Raw genomic sequence first — 20,847 nt, forward strand, 5'->3', positions numbered from 1 at the left:
AGTAATATGCTAGGAAGAGGTCGATGGTGTGCTCGCCTTCTGAGTCTGACCAGTAGGCCGCTCCGTTTGCCTCTCATGCGGCGACCACGTTGTTTTGGGTCGGCCTCTGGGATAAGATCGCATGTCCAAGGTGTGTGTATGTGTGTGTATGTATGTATGTATGTATGTATGTATGTATGTGTGTGTGTATGTATGCATGTGTGTATGTATGTATGCATGTATGTATGTATGGAAAAAGTCAAGAGGTCTGAATACTTTCCGAAGGCACTGTATGCGTGTAAAACTATGAAATAACACATATGGGATCATGCAGTAACCACAAAAGTGTTAGACAAATCTAAATATATTTTATTTGTGAGATTCTTCAAAGTAGCCACCCTTTGCCTTGATGACAGCTTTGAGTACTCTTGACATTCTCTCAACCAGCTTCATGAGGTAGTCACCTGGAATGCATTTCAATTAACAGGTGTGCCTTGTTTCAAGTGAATTTGTGGAATGTCTTTCCTTCTTAATGCGTTTGAGCCAATCGGTTGTGTTGTGACAAGGTAGGGGTGGTATACAGAAGATAGATTTCCAATAACTTTCTTCAAGTGCAGTCCGAAAAAATTATCAATGGCTATGATGAAACTGGCTCTTACGAGGACCGCCACAGGAAAGGAAGACCCAGAGTTACATCTACTGCAGAGGATAAGTTCAGTAGAGTTACCAGCCTCAGAAATTGTTCAAGTTACAGACACATCTCAACATCAACTGTTCAGAGGAAACTGCATGAATCGGACCTTCATGGTCAAATTTCTGCAAAGAAACTTCTACTAAAGGATACAAATAATAAGAGATTTGCTTGGGCCAAGGAACACAAGCAATGGACATTAGACCGGTGGAAATCTGTCCTTTGGTCTGATGAATCCAAATGAGATTTTTTCTAAACGCCGTGTCTTTGTGAGACGCAGAGTAGGTGAACAGATGATCTCCGCATGTGTGCTTCCAACTGTGAAGCATGGAGGAGGTGGTGTTATGGTGTGGGGGTGCGTTGCAGGTAACACTGTCTGATTTATTTAGAATTCAAGGCATGGCTACCACAGCATTCTGCAGCAATACACCATTCCATCTGTTTTCAGCTTGGTCAGACTATAATTTGTTTTCCAACAGGACAATGACCCAACACACCTCCAGGCTGTGTAAGGGCTATTTGATCAAAGAAGGAGATGGAGTGCTGCATCAGATGACCTGGCCTCCACAATCTCCCGACCTCAACCCAATTGAGATGGTTTGGGATGAGTTGGACCGCAGAGTGAAGGGAAAGCAGCCAACAAGGGCTCAACTCCTTCAAGACTGTTGGAATAGCATTCCAGGTGAAGCTGGTTGAGAGTGCCAGGAGTGTGCAAAGCTGTCATCAAGGCAATGTGTGGCTACTTTGACAGATCTCAAATCTCAAATATATTTGGATGTGTTTAACACTTCTTTGGTTACTACATGATTCCATGTGTTATTTCATAGTTTTGATGTCTATGGTACACACTGACCTCTGCCACCCTTTCCAGGAGTGGTTCCAGCCAGTGCTCATTACACTCGCAATGGCTGTCCAGGAAGGTGAGAACACTGGCAGTGGCTGTGTCGGCCCCTCTCACCCGCGATCTCATCAGACCTGTGGAGGGGTAACACGCCTGAAGCTCTTATCAATATGTCATCTACAAATACACAATGGTTTATTCATGTGTGTCATTTCCATGTATACAGTACCGGTTCGCTGAAGTTTGGGAAGTGCATATCACAATCGTTGGCTACTCATATTTAAATATTTATTCACATTTAAACTTTTCACATTATTAATATACATTTTAAAAATACCCCCTGATTAAAATGGTTAAATTTACTTTATACATTTTAGTAATTTAGCAGACACTTATCTAGAGCGACATTAACTGAGTGCATTTTCATACAATTTTATAATTTCACGCTCTGTATGTTTTTAATGACTTGGTTTGAAGCCACCTGGTATGTTTTTAATGACTTGGTTTGAAGCCACCTGGTATGTTTTTAATGACTTGGTTTGAAGCCACCTGGTATGTTTTTAATGACTTGGTTTGAAGCCACCTGGTATGTTTTTAATGACTTGGTTTGAAGCCACCTGGTATGTTTTTAATGACTTGGTTTGAAGCCACCTGGTATGTTTTTAATGACTTGGTTTGAAGTCATCTGTTATGTTTTTAATGACTTGGTTTGAAGTCATCTATTACCTGCTGAAGTGCTCGGTCATATGCCATTGGTTGAGCGGGGCAGAGTGTGGTGTGCCATTGGTTGAGAGGGGCAGAATGTGGTGTGCCATTGGTTGAGAGGGGCAGAGTGTGGTGTGCCATTGGTTGAGAGGGGTAGAGTGTGGTGTGCCATTGGTTGAGAGGGGCAGAGTGTGGTGTGCAATTGGTTGAGAGGGGCAGAGTGTGGTGTGCCATTGGTTGAGAGGGGTAGAGTGTGGTGTGCAATTGGTTGAGAGGGGCAGAGTGTGGTGTGCCATTGGTTGAGAGGAGCAGAGTGTGGTGTGCCATTGGTTGAGAGGAGCAGAGTGTGGTGTGCTATTGGTTGAGAGGGGAGAGTGTGGTGTGCTATTGGTTGAGAGGGGCAGAGTGTGGTGTGCCATTGGTTGAGAGGGGCAGAGTGTGGTGTGCAATTGGTTGAGAGGGGCAGAGTGTGGTGTGCCATTGGTTGAGAGGGGCAGAGTGTGGTGTGCAATTGGTTGAGAGGAGCAGAGTGTGGTGTGCTATTGGTTGAGAGGAGCAGAGTGTGGTGTGCCATTGGTTGAGAGGAGCAGAATGTGGTGTGCCATTGGTTGAGAGGGGGAGAGTGTGGTGTGCTATTGGTTGAGAGGGGGAGAGTGTGGTGTGCTATTGGTTGAGAGGGGCAGAGTGTGGTGTGCCATTGGTTGAGAGGAGCAGAGTGTGGTGTGCCATTGGTTGAGAGGAGCAGAGTGTGGTGTGCTATTGGTTGAGAGGGGGAGAGTGTGGTGTGCTATTGGTTGAGAGGGGCAGAGTGTGGTGTGCTATTGGTTGAGAGGGGCAGAGTGTGGTGTGCTATTGTGGAGTTGTAAAAGACAATCAGTTTTGCAGAGATAGCAATAATGAACAGAGGACTGCAGCCAAGTCTTTTTGACCTAATATTCATTCTATTGGAGAGCACACAAAGCACTTTCCAAAAATATACTCTTCATTGTTTTGGAGTGTATATTTTCTCCCCATTGGCCCCAATAAACCTGTTCAGAGGTTTCCTTTCCTCGCCCTAATGATCCTTCTCTGCTGTTAAAAGTGGCAAATCACTTCAGTTGATTTGATTAGGGTACATGCAGTGTTGGACAAGGTCAAAGACAATGGGCATCAAATACTATGATGATGACTAAAGCCTGACCAATCATTTTCAAAAAGCAGTTTTTATTCCTTCAAATGCATTTCCCATTTATACACTCACCTTCTCGTCGATCGTTTCGAAGAACCCGGATCTTCTCAATTTTCCCCAACAAGGCTCCATCTTCAGCTGAACCACGAGACACAACCCTTGGTTACTAAAACAAACCATTTATATACATATACACATCAAATAAACATCTATATAGGACTTATAAGGGCTTTATGAAGACTTATTTTCAGCCATAAAAGTTGTTCCATTTAAAGCGGAACCAATGGTTTACTTAGTGGCCCTCCAGTGACACCGACACGGTCTAACAGACAACTCTAGAACGACTCAAAGATCGCTTTAATCTACTTCAAAAGGCTGACGGGTACAAGAGACCTCTATGAAATCTCAGGACAGAAATATGAATGATATGTGTGATGCCTGAGCTGGAGGCATGTGCCCTTAAGGGTCACCCAGAGTGTAGAGGGACGGAGCCTGAGAGATGGTTCAGGACAGGGGCTTTAGTTTACAGACCGGGTGGCGAGGGAGAGAAGGACCTGGAGCCTGTCAACCAGTGCCAGTACTGATCCAGAGTGACAGAGGCACAGGGCAAATGAGAGAGTTGAGACTCAAACAGCAACTCACGGTTGTCACTGTAATCATCAACCAGGATTATCTCCTTGACAAGGTGGGGGGGACTCTTCTTAAGAACACTGGAGGGGGAGGGAGGGCAGAGGAGAGGGTTAGACATGGGTTAGCATCTCCAGGCCTAGTCTGTCAGAGAGAGAGAGAGAGTGAGGGTGTGTGTGTGTGTGTGTTCACCTGACCACGGTGCGGAGCAGAGCTGAGCGGGCCTCATTGTGGAAAGTGATGATCACACTAGAAGCAGGCAGCTCTGTCTTCCACTGTTTATGCCGGCAGCTGAGGGAGAAAGGGAACACACATTCATTAGGACACTGAAAACAATCAATGGCCAAAAAGGACCAATTATCTACCTTTAAAAGAGAGAAACGGGGCAGCAGGGTAGCCTAGTGGTTAGAGCGTTGGACTAGTAACTGAAAGGTTGCAAGTTCAAATACCCGAGCTGACAAGGTACAAATCTGTCATTCTGCCCCTGAACAGGCAGTTAACTCACTGTTCCTAGGCTGTCATTGAAAATAAGAATTTGTTCTTAACTGACTTGCCTAGTAAAATAAAGGTAAAATAAAAAAATTTAAACAAGGGTTATCTGGTGTTGTGCGTTCCAATACGCTGGTTGAATAACTTTAGCTTTGATGTTGAAATCTCCAGGCCCCCCCAAAAATAGGTTACAGATTTTTTTGTTAAAGGTTACACACTCTCGTGACGTTTGGTGAAGCTGTAATGGAAGGCAAGTCTTGTTTGCGTAAACGATGGCGCCTCAGACCAGACCGATTTCAATATGACAGATGAATATGACAAATCCACTAGAGCCCAATCACCAGCAGCTACGGGTATGGGTGAGAGAGCGCAGCGACTCCCCATGTCAACGCCATTGACACGGAGTGCCCACGATGAGCCTCCATGGAGCAAGAGAGAAAGAGAGAGCGAGAGAGCGCAAGAGAGAGAGAGCGAGCGAGAGAAAACACTAGAGTAAGATTGTGACATCAATCAATGCTTCCTACAGGAGTAACAAGACATGACACGTCTCTACGTCTCTTTTAGGAGAACTAAAGGAATAAAATAGCTGGCCATAGTTCCCAGAGCAGAGGTCAACTATGATACCACCTGGGCCTAGAAAGGACCTCCTAAAGCTGCTGGATCGATGGATGCCTGATCTACTTTACAGACAATACCTGAACCACACACAATTTCAGTAGTGGACTATTTAGTGCCCCTGCTGAACACCAGCAGGTCTCCCCTTAGACCATGACCTACCGCCTAGTGTCTCCTACAGTAATCAAGTTAGGGCTGTTAGGGGAACTACATTGACACAGACTGAGCGATTCTTTTTTTAACCTTCCTTGGAGATGATGTTGTTTTCTGCCTACTCAGTCTGCCATAAAGAGGTAAACAGTCTATAACATGTTCCCATAAGCGTACAGTGTAAATTCCAGATCCTGCTCCAGATACCTGTCAGTGGATATGTCTAGGCACCAGATATGGGTTCAAATATTTGTAATTGAAATAATACAATGTATGTCAATTACTTTCACATACATTTTAAAGTAAGTATTTAGAAAAAATGTATTTGAAAATACAAATATTTGAATATTGGAATGTATTTGGAAATAGATTCATATTTTATACTTTCCAAATATATTTTCAAATTCAAATAGTCTATGTATTTGAACCCAGGTCTGGTTAGTCTTAGGGGTATGTACTGTAATTTCACATACCCAGTATTTCTAGGAAATTATTGAAAAAAAAACTTCATATACACACCATCATTAAAAATCATTAAAAACGCATGTATTTGAATCCAGATCTGGTAGGCACTATAACACGATGGCACATAAGAAGAGGCCATTTCCTTTGAGCTACAGGCAAACGTGTACAGCCTGTGCCTGACTGGAACATAGCACATGTAGGTTAGGAATCATCCTGTGGAGGGTGTACATTACTGTTAGGACTGCATTCACATTAAAGTCCATGCTTCTTCGAATGGATGTAAAGTAGTCAAGTAAACCAACTCCGGCTGAACGAAGCCCTTGACACCGGATGTGTACCAAACAAAAACTGCAGCCCTTTTCTTTGCACAGACAACATCCTACTTCATGTAATGTAGCTCCCTCTGAGCTGCGTAATAGAAACGAGGTGTCAGTAACAAGACACTGTGGGGATATGAAAGACTAGACATAGTTTGAAGACAAAACAAGCATGGCTGATGAGTTGCTTTGTCTAGCCTAATGCCTGGTCCTTCGGTGGCCTCTTCACGTGCACGCCATGCAGCGCTTCAATGCGACCCTCTCACATTTCTCATGAAATATTCATCCGGCAGTGTACACCGAGAACACTTAATTAGAATGGGAAACAGTGGCTAAAATGCCAGACAATGGTTACAGAGTCCCCGCTGGGTGGACAGACGATACATAAAACATTCTCATTAAGACCCGTAGCCTCCAGCAGGCCTCCTGCCATCCAAGGTAACGCTCTGTCTGAAGGGTAAACAAGAAGCCAAGCAATTTAAGCTTGTCTAAAAAAAAAAGGACATTGAAATAAAAAGCCTCTATTTTGATTGGCTCTAAACAGACACACGGCTCTGTTGTGACGAGAATCAGGAGTAATCTCCCACCTAAGTGTTTGATGGTGCCTGGCAGACAGCCGCAGGCAGAGCAGAGATGGGGAAGAGAGGACGCTGAGCTGAATTTAGAAAACCGAAAGAGCTCTCGCTCACATCAAACAATGATAGGAAACTGATAAAGAGAGTTGTACAGAAAACGTCACTGATGTGACCATGTGTCTAGCACCTTACATACAGTACAGTAGGGATAGTGGTACTTAGGCAGGGAGTAATCTCAGAAACTCAGAACTAAAATTGTGCGTATTGCGTCGAATGCTCGACTAAGTTCTGGGGGTACTAGAAAGGGGAGCGGAAAGCAGGACAGAAGCTCCACCCCCCATTCTTTGCAAGTTAAGGTCAAGGTCAAGTCTATGGGGCAAATGTCCCCTCGCCATGGCTCAGGAGGTGTATTAACAAATAAAATAGGTGAGACATCTTCCACTGGTGCCAAGAAAGAGTCCAGGACAAGAAAAAACAACAGTTGAGTTGAAATAAATCCTAAACCCATTTGTACTAATGGTACTGTAGTAGACATGGTTCAGACACTCGGGGTAACCTCCCTGTGGCTCTGTAGACACAGCTCACATTGACATGGGAATAAAAGAGCTTCAAATGTATTGAAATATATGCATGTAATGCATGCAAATGTTGGGCATACTGTGGGCATCTTTCACTTGTCTGCTAACCATGTCAGCCAGAGAAACTCTGGGAGAGCTCAAACTCTCAGTGAAGACAACACTTTCAAAGACACTCGCCTAATCATGAAGGGTGTCATGAAAACCAATATATACAGTCAATATGTTTTTCCCCTAATCATATCAAATTAGAAAAGTATTTTATGTCAACTATAGAGGAAACGTATCCTTGATTCAAATACACTGACTATCACTATGGCCATATATGGTGAACCAGCATTCATTTAATCCCCAGACACACACACACACACACACACACACACACACACACACACACACACACACACACACACACACACACACACACACACACACACACACACACACACACACACACACACACACACACACACACACACACACGCACAGAGCAAGAGGAGCCAAGCTGGTGAGGCAAACAAATCAATGTGCCACCCCCAGGCATTGATATCAATCCACTATGAATACAGAGACCTCTGCATTAAATAATTTTTAACCAGAGCACATAGTGTGATCCTGGCACACTGACAACTGAGAGATACAGTTCAATCCCCTCCTAGTAGTTACCGCTCTCTACAGACACAAACTAGGGAAATTAAATCAGCATGCGGTACCTCTGGAGTAAACAAATCACTGTGAATTCTACCCCATTTCCATGTTGAAACTAACAGGACAGAGAACGCTTAAAGAGTGCATATGATATGGAACAAATTAAAGACTAGTGTAGTTGTAGCATTCATCACAATACTCCTTTTCACAGCAAAGACAGAGGAGAGAAGACAAAAAGCTGAAATATCCATGTTCACATCAGCCTGGTTTCTGGTGACTGCTTCACATCAGCCTGGTTCCTGGTGATTGCTTCACATCAGCCTGGTTCCTGGTGACTGCTTCATCCCCAGCCTGGTTCCTGGTGACTGCTTCACCCCCAGCCTGGTTCCTGGTGACTGCTTTACCCCCAGCCTGGTTCCTGCTTCACCCCCAGCCTGGTTCCTGCTTCACATCAGCCTGGTTCCTGCTTCACATCAGCCTGGTTCCTGGTGACTGCTTCACCCCCAGCCTGGTTCCTGGTGACTGCTTCACCCCCAGCCTGGTTCCTGCTTCACATCAGCCTGGTTCCTGCTTCACATCAGCCTGGTTCCTGGTGACTGCTTCACCCCCAGCCTGGTTCCTGGTGACTGCTTCACCCCCAGCCTGGTTCCTGCTTCACATCAGCCTGGTTCCTGCTTCACATCAGCCTGGTTCCTGGTGACTGCTTCACCCCCAGCCTGGTTCCTGGTGACTGCTTCACCCCCAGCCTGGTTCCTGGTGACTGCTTCACCCCCAGCCTGGTTCCTGCTTCACATCAGCCTGGTTCCTGCTTCACATCAGCCTGGTTCCTGCTTCACATCAGCCTGGTTCCTGGTGACTGCTTCACCCCCAGCCTGGTTCCTGGTGACTGCTTCACCCCCAGCCTGGTTCCTGGTGACTGCTTCACCCCCAGCCTGGTTCCTGCTTCACATCAGCCTGGTTCCTGCTTCACATCAGCCTGGTTCCTGGTGACTGCTTCACCCCCAGCCTGGTTCCTGGTGACTGCTTCACCCCCAGCCTGGTTCCTGGTGACTGCTTCACCCCCAGCCTGGTTCCTGCTTCACATCAGCCTGGTTCCTGCTTCACATCAGCCTGGTTCCTGCTTCACCCCCAGCCTGGTTCCTGGTGACTGCTTCACCCCCAGCCTGGTTCCTGGTGACTGCTTCACCCCCAGCCTGGTTCCTGGTGACTGCTTCACCCCCAGCCTGGTTCCTGGTGACTGCTTCACCCCCAGCCTGGTTCCTGGTGACTGCTTCACCCCCAGCCTGGTTCCTGGTGACTGCTTCACCCCCAGCCTGGTTCCTGGTGACTGCTTCACCCCCAGCCTGGTTCCTGGTGACTGCTTCACCCCCAGCCTGGTTCCTGGTGACTGCTTCACCCCCAGCCTGGTTCCTGGTGACTGCTTCACCCCCAGCCTGGTTCCTGGTGACTGCTTCACCCCCAGCCTGGTTCCTGGTGACTGCTTCACCCCCAGCCTGGTTCCTGGTGACTGCTTTACCCCCAGCCTGGTTCCTGGTGACTGCTTTACCCCCAGCCTGGTTCCTGGTGACTGCCTTACCCCCAGCCTGGTTCCTGGTGACTGCTTTACCCCCAGCCTGGTTCCTGGTGACTGCTTTACCCCCAGCCTGTTTCCTGGTGACTGCTTCACCCCCAGCCTGGTTCCTGGTGACTGCTTTACCCCCAGCCTGGTTCCTGGTGACTGCTTTACCTCCAGCCTGGTTCCTGGTGACTGCTTTACCCCCAGCCTGGTTCCTGGTGACTGCTTTACCCCCAGCCTGTTTCCTGGTGACTGCTTCACCCCCAGCCTGGTTCCTGGTGACTGCTTTACCCCCAGCCTGGTTCCTGGTGACTGCTTTACCTCCAGCCTGGTTCCTGGTGACTGCTTTATCCCCAGCCTGTTTCCTGGTGACTGCTTTACCCCCAGCCTGGTTCCTGGTGACTGCTTCATCCCCAGCCTGTTTCCTGGTGACTGCTTTACCCCCAGCCTGGTTCCTGGTGACTGCTTCATCCCCAGCCTGTTTCCTGGTGACTGCTTTACCCCCAGCCTGGTTCCTGGTGACTGCTTTACCCCCAGCCTGGTTCCTGGTGACTGCTTTATCCCCAGCCTGATTCCTGGTGACTGCTTTATTGGAGTATAAGTGACCCTGCACTCCCTTGAGAACTTTCCTGCAGGCGCACTGACCACAGGCAGAAGTAGGCGTCAGTTACTGAACTGCAACTCCTGACAAAGTATGGGCCGACTTGTCAAAAGGATCGTTAGGAGGCCTGTGCTCATCCACTCGAGGGACAGTGGAAATGACGGGCTTGAAAGAAGCTGAGTAGGAGGAGGATGTTGAAGAGACGTAATTGATTCACCATGTGCCATTATAGTTGGTAGAGCGATCCCAAACAATACATGTCTGTAGCCATATCTAACTTCAATTACTCAGACAATACAGACAGACCCACAAAGAGAATGCTGTCAATTAGCATTTCCAGTTATGCAGGATGATTGAAATGCTTTGACATCTATGACCAACATACAGTTAACTGCCAAAATAAAGGAAACACTTGAGAAAAAGCAGGATACAAAGTACACCAAAAACACACAAAGTATGTGGACACTGTTTCAAATGAGTGAATTTTCCTATTTCAGCCACACAGGTGTATAAAATCGAGCACACCACCATGGAATCTCCATAGCCAAACATTGGCAGTAGAATGGCCTTACTGAAGAGCTCAGTGACTTTCAACGTAGCACCGTCATCGGATGCCACCTCTCCAACAAGTCAGTTTTCTGCCCTGCTAAGAGCTGCCCCGGTCAACTGTTAGTGGTGTTATTGTGAAGTGGCAACGCCGAGGAGCAACAATGGCTCAGCCACGAAGTTGTAGGCCACAAAGCTCACAGAATGGGACCGCCGAGTGCTGAAACACGTAGCGTGTAAAAAACATCTGTCCTCGGGTGCAACACTCACTACCAAGTTCCAAATTGTATCTGGAAGCAGCACAAGAACTGTTCGTCGCGCGCTTATAGAATGGATTCCTTGGCCGAGCAGCCGCACACAAACCTAAGATCACCATGCAAAATACCAAGCATTGGCTGGAGTGGTGTGAAGCTCACTGCTATTGGACTCTGGAGGAGCGTTATCTGGAGTGATGAATCATGCTTCACCATCTGGCAGTCCGACGGACAAATCTGGGTTTGGCGGATATCTTCCCCAATGCAGTGCCAACTGTAAAGGAGTGGAGGAGGAATGGTGGAGGAGGAATAATTGTTTGGGGCTATTTTTCATGGTTCGGGTTAGGCCCCTGGTTCGGGTCATGTCAGTGGGCAAATGGACATCGTCAAATCAAAACCTTAATTTACCCGTTGTGACGCATAGATCCAAACCCTATTTACACACTAGAATAACTGTTTCTGACTCATATCAATGCCTCATAGGCCGTTTTCAAAAGGGATTTGTTGCTTTTTAAAGGGCCATTAATGTCTTTGCGGAGACAGAGTTGAGTAATGTCAAACTCCAGGCAGACTATCATGAGAGATGGTGAACTCTGTGTTAGCTAAGACCACCACAGGCCTTCCCAAACCATAACTCGCTGGTGAAATAAGTCATACTACAGCGCTCTCCCTAGTGATGCCAAAAGTACCTTCAAAAGTAACCATAAAACCCTGGATCACTGTTACTCTAACTTCCGCGACGCATATAAGGCCCTGCCCCGCCCCCCTTTCGGAAAAGCTGACCACGACTCCATTTTGCTGATACCTGCCTACAGACAAAAGCTAAAAAAAGAAGCTCCCACGCTGAGGTCTGTCCAACGCTGGTCCGACCAAGCTGACTCCACACTCCAAGACTGCTTCCATCACGTGGACTGGGACATGTTTCGTATTGCGTCAAATAACAACATTGACGAATACGCTGATTCGGTGTGCGAGTTCATTAGAACGTGCGTTGAAGATGTCGTTCCCATAGCAACAATTAAAACATTCCCTAACCAGAAACCTTGGATTGATGGCAGCATTCGCGTGAAACTGAAAGCGCGAACCACTGCTTTCAATCAGGGCAAGGTGTCTGGTAACATGACTGAATACAAACAATGCAGCTATTCCCTCCGTAAGGCTATCAAACAAGCTAAGCGTCAGTACAGAGACAAAGTAGAATCCCAATTCAACGGCTCAGACACTAGAGGCATGTGGCAGGGTCTACAGTCAATCACGGACTACAGGAAGAAATCCAGCCCAGTCACGGACCAGGATGTCTTGCTCCCAGGCAGACTAAATAACTTTTTTGCCCGCTTTGAGGACAATACAGTGCCACTGACACTGCCTGCAACGGAAAAATGCGGTCTCTCCTTCACTGCAGCCGAGGTGAGTAAAACATTTAAACGTGTTAACCCTCGCAAGGCTGCAGGCCCAGACGGCATCCCCAGCCGTGCCCTCAGAGCATGCGCAGACCAGCTGGCTGGTGTGTTTACGGACATATTCAATCAATCCCTATACCAGTCTGCTGTTCCCACATGCTTCAAGAGGGCCACCATTGTTCCTGTTCCCAAGAAAGCTAAGGTAACTGAACTAAACGACTACCGCCCCGTAGCACTCACTTCCGTCATCATGAAGTGCTTTGAGAGACTAGTCAAGGACCATATCACCTCCACCCTACCTGACACCCTAGACCCACTCCAATTTGCTTACCGCTCAAATAGGTCCACAGACGATGCAATCTCAACCACACTGCCCTAACCCATCTGAACAAGAGGAATACTTATGTGAGAATGCTGTTCATCGACTACAGCTCGGCATTCAACACCATAGTACCCTCCAAGCTCGTCATCAAGCTCGAGACCCTGGATCTCGACCCCGCCCTGTGCAACTGGGTACTGGACTTCCTGACGGGCCGCCTCCAGGTGGTGAGGGTAGGTAACAACATCTCCTCCCCGCTGATCCTCAACACTGGGGCCCCACAAGGGTGCGTTCTGAGCCCTCTCCTGTACTCCCTGTTCACCCACGACTGCGTGGCCACGCACGCCTCCAACTCAATCATCAAGTTTGCGGACGACACAACAGTGGTAGGCTTGATTACCAACAATGACGAGACGGCCTACAGGGAGGTGGTGAGGGCCCTCGGAGTGTGGTGTCAGGAAAATAACCTCACACTCAACGTCAACAAAACTAAGGAGATGATTGTGGACTTCAGGAAACAGCAGAGGGAACACCCCCCTATCCACATCGATGGAACAGTAGTGGAGAGAGTAGCAAGTTTAAGTTCCTCGGCATACACATCACAGACAAACTGAATTGGTCCACTCACACAGACAGCATCGTGAAGAAGGCGCAGCAGCGCCTCTTCAACCTCAGGAAGCTGAAGAAATTCGGCTTGTCACCAAACGCACTCACAAACTTCTACAGATGCACAATCGAGAGCATCCTGGCGGGCAGTATCACCGCCTGGTACGGCAACTGCTCCGCCCTCAACCGTAAGGCTCTCCAGAGGGTAGTGAGGTCTGCACAACGCATCACCGGGGGCAAACTACCTGCCCTCCAGGACACCTACACCACCCGATGTTACAGGAAGGCCATAAAGATCATCAAGGACATCAACCACCCGAGCCACTGCCTGTTCACCCCGCTATCATCCAGAAGGCGAGGTCAGTACAGGTGCATCAAAGCTGGGACCGAGAGACTGAAAAACAGCTTCTATCTCAAGGCCATCAGACTGTTAAACAGCCACCACTAACATTGAGTGGCTGCTGCCAACACACTGACACTGACTCAACTCCAGCCACTTTAATAATGGGAATTGATGGGAAATGATGTAAATATATCACAAGCCACTTTAAACAATGCTACCTTATATAATGTTACTTACCCTACATTATTCATCTCATATGCATACGTATATACTGTACTCTATATCATCGACTGCATCCTTATGTAATACATGTATCACTAGCCACTTTAACTATGCCACTTTGTTTACATACTCATCTCATATGTATATATATCCCATTTAGCAGACGCTTTTGTCCAAAGCGACTTACAAGTCGGCTGGGGCCACTACTTTTACATATGGGTGGCCCCAGCGGGAATCGAACCCACGACGCTTGGCGTTGCAAGCGCCATGCTCTACCGACTGAGCCACACATATACTGTACTCGATACCATCTACTGTATCTTGCCTATGCTGCTCTGTACCATCACTCATTCATATATCCTTATGTACATATTCTTTATCCCCTTACACTGTGTATAAGACAGTAGTTTAGGAATTGTTAGTTAGATTACTTGTTGGTTATTACTGCATTGTCGGAATTAGAAGCACAAGCATTTCGCTACACTCGCATTAACATCTGCTAACCATGTGTATGTGACAAATAAAATTTAATTTGAGTTGGATATGTCAAGTTAATTCTGGGAACAACTACTAACGTAATGTCATGACGTTTCCCTCTTTGGGTACAGTGAGCACCATCTTATCTTCAGACCATGCTTTCTCAATTACGAGAGGGCTAAGGTTTGAGTAGAGACCAAGTTCAACTCCATTACGAGAGGGCTAAGGTTTGAGCCCATTGCTGAATTCTTAACCATACTACGTGGTTAACTCTGAGACTATCGAACCGACAGAATAAGAACAAATCTTTGATACTAATTACTAGTCTGCAGCTAGGAATTCGGTATCATTGAACGCGAAGACTGACAACCGCCGAAACGTCTATTCTATAACGACATTGCTGAATGTTACTCTGAACTATCCATTCTAACCACGGCAGAGAGAGAGAGGGCAGACAAACTTTCCAATAGATATCAGGACGACACACTGAGCGTATATATACATATACATATACATATATATATATATGTATATGTATATGTATATGTATATATATATATATATAGATTGCAATTATTCCCGAATGAGTGAGCGTTCATGTGCAAAGGATTAGCATTTCAATTGTTATAATTATCAACTTTGTAGTGTCTGAATAATTTCGCAAGCCAATGTAGATGAAGATTCTGTGTGTAAGTCGCTCTGGATAAGAGCGTCTGCTAAATGACTTAAATGTAAATGTTATCTCAGTCGACCCCCACTTCCATTTTGTCCACCAAGCCGTGATGCCGGTTTAGCCCACTAGGGCACATCCGCTATCATTTCCTTGTAACTACATCTACTGTTTGTGCATTTCTGTGATTATTTCGTTAGTGAATAAATTATGTAAGACAATTGATGTATGGATGACTCAGTGAAGACTGGGTTCGTGCAGATAGCCAACAATTTACGACGTTTGGAGACTAACGTGAGGTAAATAATCATTAATTAATGAGAAGAGTAATTGATCAGATATTAAAATATCAGAAATGTATATTAGGAAAATTATAACTTTGTAATCTGAATATATTCCTTGGTGCCCCGCCTTCCTAGTTAATTACATCTACCCGATTAGTTAATTGATTTTAATTGATTTGATAAATTGAATTGATTTGATAAACTACAAATAAGTCTTAAGTTTAATGATGCCAAAGACACGACAGTAAGCAGCACCAATAACTTTTCTTTTTAGACTTTAATATATTTGTCCTGCAGCTCAAGGAACAACCATAATCAAGCTACTAATCAATCTAGAACATGCTGAGCAGACAAGAATGTTTGTGAAAGACCAGCAAAAATGTAATGAGAGACTCACAGGAAAATGTAATGAGACGAACACGAAAATGTAATGAGACGAACAGGAAAATTATGATTAAAAAAGACAATAAAAAAAAATAAAAAATAACTTTGGATGGTAAAAAAATTGCCATTTCATATTTGTTACTGTCAAATGAACGATTGCCAATTTGCATTTAGTTATGCAGGTACATCATGGGAAGTAGAGACAACAGCTGTGAGTGACACACAGACATATTTTACTGACACCATAATGATGCTTTAACTTCGGCCAGCAATGACATACCTATGGATTGACTTCCAGGGAGTTTTGTTTTGTTTACTAACCAGTGCCCACCCACCAATATATTTACATCAGTCCGATGGGACAGCGGGAGAAAGTGTTTTCACAGAGTGGCAGAAATGCTTACCTCAATATATTAATTCGTGGCCACTGAAGAACACTGCTGTCAACATGACCCATGAGCATTAATGGTGGAGAATATTGATCAGATGTCATGTTATATTGTAGCTAAATCAAAATGGTGTACCTCAAATCAACATTGCTTCACTGCCTGCTACATCTGGCAAATGTCGTATTTGGTCCATGCTCAGAAGAATAGCACGAGGTGTAATCTCACGAGTCGACATGTACTGTACCAGCTCTATAGAGAAAACCATGTCTCCTGTGCCTACCAAATCAGTTCCCATTTAAAAGGAGTACTAGACTTACCTGGCATTTAAACCCACCGCTGAGGGCCAAAACAACAACTCATCGGCTTACTCAAACTATATGGATTTGGCCCTCCTGTCCCGATATCTTTGCAGGGATCGTGCCCAGGTCCCCGGGAACACAGGAGGGCAGACCAACCCGGAGAACAATCAATTGTACCTTTGACCAGTGCTCCTTTGGCTGACATGAGGGAGCCAACGTGGCAGATAAAGCAGAGGAGCAGGGGAAACTCCTGGGCCCCCTGAAGACATTGATCAGAATGTCAGAGGGAAAGCTACTTTGTTACAGCCACCAACCACTCCCTCTCATTAGCGTTCCAACACATTGGCCTCTGTGCTCCCCCCCTTCCACCCCCTGCCAGGCGTCAATTGTATCCACTTCCATGTATCATCTTGCCCCGCCCCCCTTCACTGTCTTCGATATTTCCTCTTGTAACACGCTCCGTGCCACAGGGCCAGAAGGCCTCAAACACAGAATGCACTAACTGTAAGTGGCTCTGGATAAGTGTGTCTGCTACATGACTAAAATGTAAATGTGGGATGAATGGGCATCAGAGATCAAAAGGGGCACTTCCAGTTCAATATTATATGCACTATTGGGGAAGCACCTGCCCTAGTCACAGCAATTTCCCTCACAAAAGGACCCACACCCTCCATAAGAGATAAAGAATCCATTATACACAGGGATAAATCCCATGCTTATTCGCTTTGCATTGTCCGATATTCAAACGTTTTGGATATCTGAGGGTATAAGAGAGAGGCCACAGAGGTTTCCACAGGCAAATAAAACAGCAGAGTGATTGTCTGACTGTATGATGAGTGACATGATTATGTGGTAATGGAGGAAGCTCTTCCAGAGTGGGCTTCCTGTTATCTGAAGGTTCTCCCTGAAGTATCTAATATCTATTGACCAGGGCCTGGTTTCCCGATAGCGATGGAAGTCAGACTTACGAGTGTTTTAATGATGCATCTTTCCTACAACCGCTGAAGAAGTAATGTGTTTCCCAAAACGCCACACAGAGATAACGTTTAATAAATGAAATATAGATTGAGCAAAAATGTGACTACAATTCGCAAAATAGAACTCAAATTGATTGAACATGAAATGTATTTAAATATGATTGAAATATATTTATATTTTAATGCATTTATCTTGTTTACATTTGTATTTGTTATGGATCCCCATAAGTTCCTGCCTGGACAGCAGCTGCTATTCCTGGGGTCCAGCAAAATTAAGGTAGCTATACAAATTTAAAAACACACTGCATGCCCTCAGGCCCCCACTCCACAACTAACACATATCTACAGTACAAAATCCATGTGTGTGTCTGTGTGTATTGTGCGTATGTTATCGTGTGTGTGTGGATGCATGTGTCTGTGCCTGTTTGTGTTGCTTCACAGTCCCCACTATTCCATAAGGTGTATTTTAATCTGTTTTTGAAATTTGATTCTACTGCTTGCATCAGTTACTTGATGTGGAATAGAGTTCCATGTAGTCATGGTTCTATGTAGTACTATGCACCTCCCATCGTCAGTTCTGGACTTTGGGACTATGAAGAGACCTCGGGTGACATGTATTTGTGGGGTATGGGTGTCTGAGCTGTGTCCCAGTAGTTAAAACAGACAGCTCGGTGCATTCAACATGTCAATACCTCTCACAAATACGAGTATGAAGTCAGTCTCTCCTCCACTTTGAGCCAGGAGAGATTGACATGCATATTATTAATGTAAGCTATTTGTGTATATCCAAGGGCCAGCCGTGCTGCCCTCTTCTGAACCAACTGCAATTTTTCGAAGTCCCTTTTAGTGTGGCACCTGACCACACGACTGAATAATAATCCAGGTGTGACAACACTAGGGTCTGTAGGACCTGCCTTGTTGATAGTGCTGTTAAGAAGGTAGAGCAGTGCTTTAATATGGACATACCTCTCCACATGTTAGCTACTGTTGTATCAATATGTTTGGCCATGACAGTTTACAATCCAGGGTCACTCCAAGCAGTTCAGTCACCTCAACTTGCTCAATTTCCACGTCATCCTTGGTGGCTTCCCAATCAAGATCGGATCCAGAGGAACCTGCGTCTTCGTCCTCGGTTCTGTCTCCCTCTCCGGCGGCTTCTACCTCGGGTTCAGATACTCGGAGCTCCCAGCCACCGGCCCTTTCAACATCACCACCTGTCATTATAGGCAGCTCTATGGTGAGAAACATCTCGGTCCCCAAGGCAAGAACCCTGAGCACCAGTACAGGACATAAGGCTGCTTCCGACTGTTCTACCACAGATGCCGAGAGATGACACTGTCGTAGTCCATACGGAGTCAAACGACATCAGGAGAGCTAGCTCGGAACATTTGAAAATTGATTTTAAATTACTAATTTTAGCATTAAAAGACTCCTAAAAACAGCCAATAATGTCATGTCCAGTACCATCATTGGCCCGCCGGTGTGAAAGATTAGGCAGCCAGCTGTTTAATGCCAGCAGTCTAAAAGATTAATGCAGGTCTGCTGGAGTCACTTTTATTGATAACGTTGACACCTTCTGGAAACAGAAGATACTCTACAGGAATGACGGAGTCCATCCAAATCATCTTGGCTCCTGGACTCTGTCCACGCATTTCAAGGCTACGTTGAAACAATGACTGGTAAATGATCCAAGTCCAGCTCAGTCAATCCCTACCATTGTGACAATGAGTCGTCATAATGCTGCATCAAATGTACATGATCTTAGGGGCATTGGCAAAAACAATGTAAGTAATTTAAATAATGTACCCCTAATTGCACTGAATACATCTGTTTATCCTACAGCTATTGTAAGCAGTAATCATGAGCCTATAAACCAGAGTTACACTGTTAGCACTGAGGCGGTGTGCAATAGTAGGAAGACCACTTTATGCAGCTCACCCTGTACTATCAGTTTCAATGTAAATAACATGAGTAAGTCTACCTCTGACAAGCTTCCCAGTAAAGCATTAAAAGCAATCAAGCAACACAGAAAAGTGCAAAAAAATAGCCCATATTAACATATGTAGCTTAAGAAACAAGGTCCATGAAGTCAATAACTTGCTTGCAACAGACGACATTAATATTCTGAAAATCTCTGAAACTCACTTTGATAATACAGTGGTAGCAATACATGGTTATAACATCTACCGAAAAGACAAATGCCAACTGAGGAGGTGTTGCGGTCTATATTCAAAACCACATTCCTGTAAATCTTAGAGACGATCTAATGCTAAATACTGTTGAAGTAATATGGCTACAGGTTCATCAGCCTAAAGTTGAATCTCTCTCCCTCTCTCTCTCTCTCTCTCTCAGAGCCCTAGGACCATGCCTCAGGACTCCAGTCCACCTAGCCGTGCTGTTGCTCCAGTTTCAACTGTTCTGCCTGTGGCTATGGAACCCTGACCTGTTCACTGGACGTGCTACCCTGTCCCTGACCTGCTGTTGTCAACTCTCTAGAGACAGCAGGAGCAGTAGTTATACTCTCAATGACATTTACTCCTGAGGTGCTGGCCTGCACCCTCAACAACCACTGTGATTATTATTATTATTATTATTTGACCCTGCTGGTCATCTATGAACATTTGAACATCTTGGCCATGTTCTGTTATAATCTCCACCCGGCACAGCCAGAAGAGGACTGGCCACCCCTCATCTCCTGGTTCCTCTCTAGGTTTCTTCCTAGGTTCTGGCCTTTCTAGGGAGTTTTTCCTAGCCACCGTGCTAGGAAATTTGATTTGATAATAGCCATATCTAGGAAAAACAAAGTTCCAAAGGCTGGCCGTAATAATAAAAGGTCATACAAAAAGTTTTGTAGTGATTCATATGTTGATGATGTAAAGAATGTTTGCTGGTCTGTGGTGGGTAATGAGGAGAAACCAGACGCTGCACTTGACGCATTTATGAAACTACTTATTCCAGTTACTAATAAACATGCACCCATTTTTTATTTTACCTTTATTTTACTAGGCAAGTCAGTTAAGAACAAATTCTTATTTTCAATGACGGCCTAGGAACAGTGGGTTAACTGCCTGTTCAGGGGCAGAATGACAGATTGTCAGCTCAGGGGTTTGAACTTGCAACCTTCCGGTCACTAGTCCAACGCTCTAACCACTAGGCTACCCTGCTGCCCCAAAGAATAAGAAAATGAGAAACATAAGAAAATGACTATGAAAACTGTTAAAAACTGTTAAATCCCCTTGGATTGATGAGGAATTTAAAAATGGTATGGTTGAGAGGGATGAGGCAAAAGGTATGGCAATAAGGTCTGGCAGCCCAACTGATTGGAAAACATACTGCAAATAAGAAAGAAATTATGTGACTAAACTAAATAAAAAACAAACTACACTATGATATAAAGATACATTATATAAAGAATGATAGTAAAATGTTTTGAGGCACCTTAAATTACATTTTGGGGAAAAAAGCCAACTTGGCTCCTTCATTTATCACAAAGCCCACTGATATTGCAAACTACTTTAATGACTTTCATTGGCAAGATAAGCAAACTTAGGGATGACATGCCAGCAACAAACGCTGACACTACACATCCAAGTATATTGGACCAAATTATGAAAGACAAGAATTGTACTTTTGAATTCCGTAAAGTCAGTGTGGAAGAAGTAAAAAGATATTGTTG

General features: G+C 45.2%; 1 protein-coding gene across 1 annotated transcript in view; it reads right to left on the reverse strand.

The window, feature by feature from the left end:
* Positions 1-20,847, reverse strand: part of LOC135511895 (polypeptide N-acetylgalactosaminyltransferase 2-like) — a 139,420-nt gene that overhangs the window by 22,688 nt on the left and 95,885 nt on the right. Inside the window, exons 4-7 of the mRNA XM_064933412.1 lie at positions 4,204-4,302; positions 4,027-4,094; positions 3,457-3,522; positions 1,524-1,645 (exon numbers count right to left, since the gene is read on the reverse strand). Coding sequence (XP_064789484.1) covers positions 1,524-1,645; positions 3,457-3,522; positions 4,027-4,094; positions 4,204-4,302 — 355 coding nt within the window. The remainder of the gene's footprint in view (positions 1-1,523; positions 1,646-3,456; positions 3,523-4,026; positions 4,095-4,203; positions 4,303-20,847) is intronic.

The sequence above is a fragment of the Oncorhynchus masou genome, chromosome 24 (genome assembly GCF_036934945.1).
Source record: "Oncorhynchus masou masou isolate Uvic2021 chromosome 24, UVic_Omas_1.1, whole genome shotgun sequence".
In the NCBI taxonomy this organism is placed as follows: domain Eukaryota; kingdom Metazoa; phylum Chordata; class Actinopteri; order Salmoniformes; family Salmonidae; genus Oncorhynchus; species Oncorhynchus masou.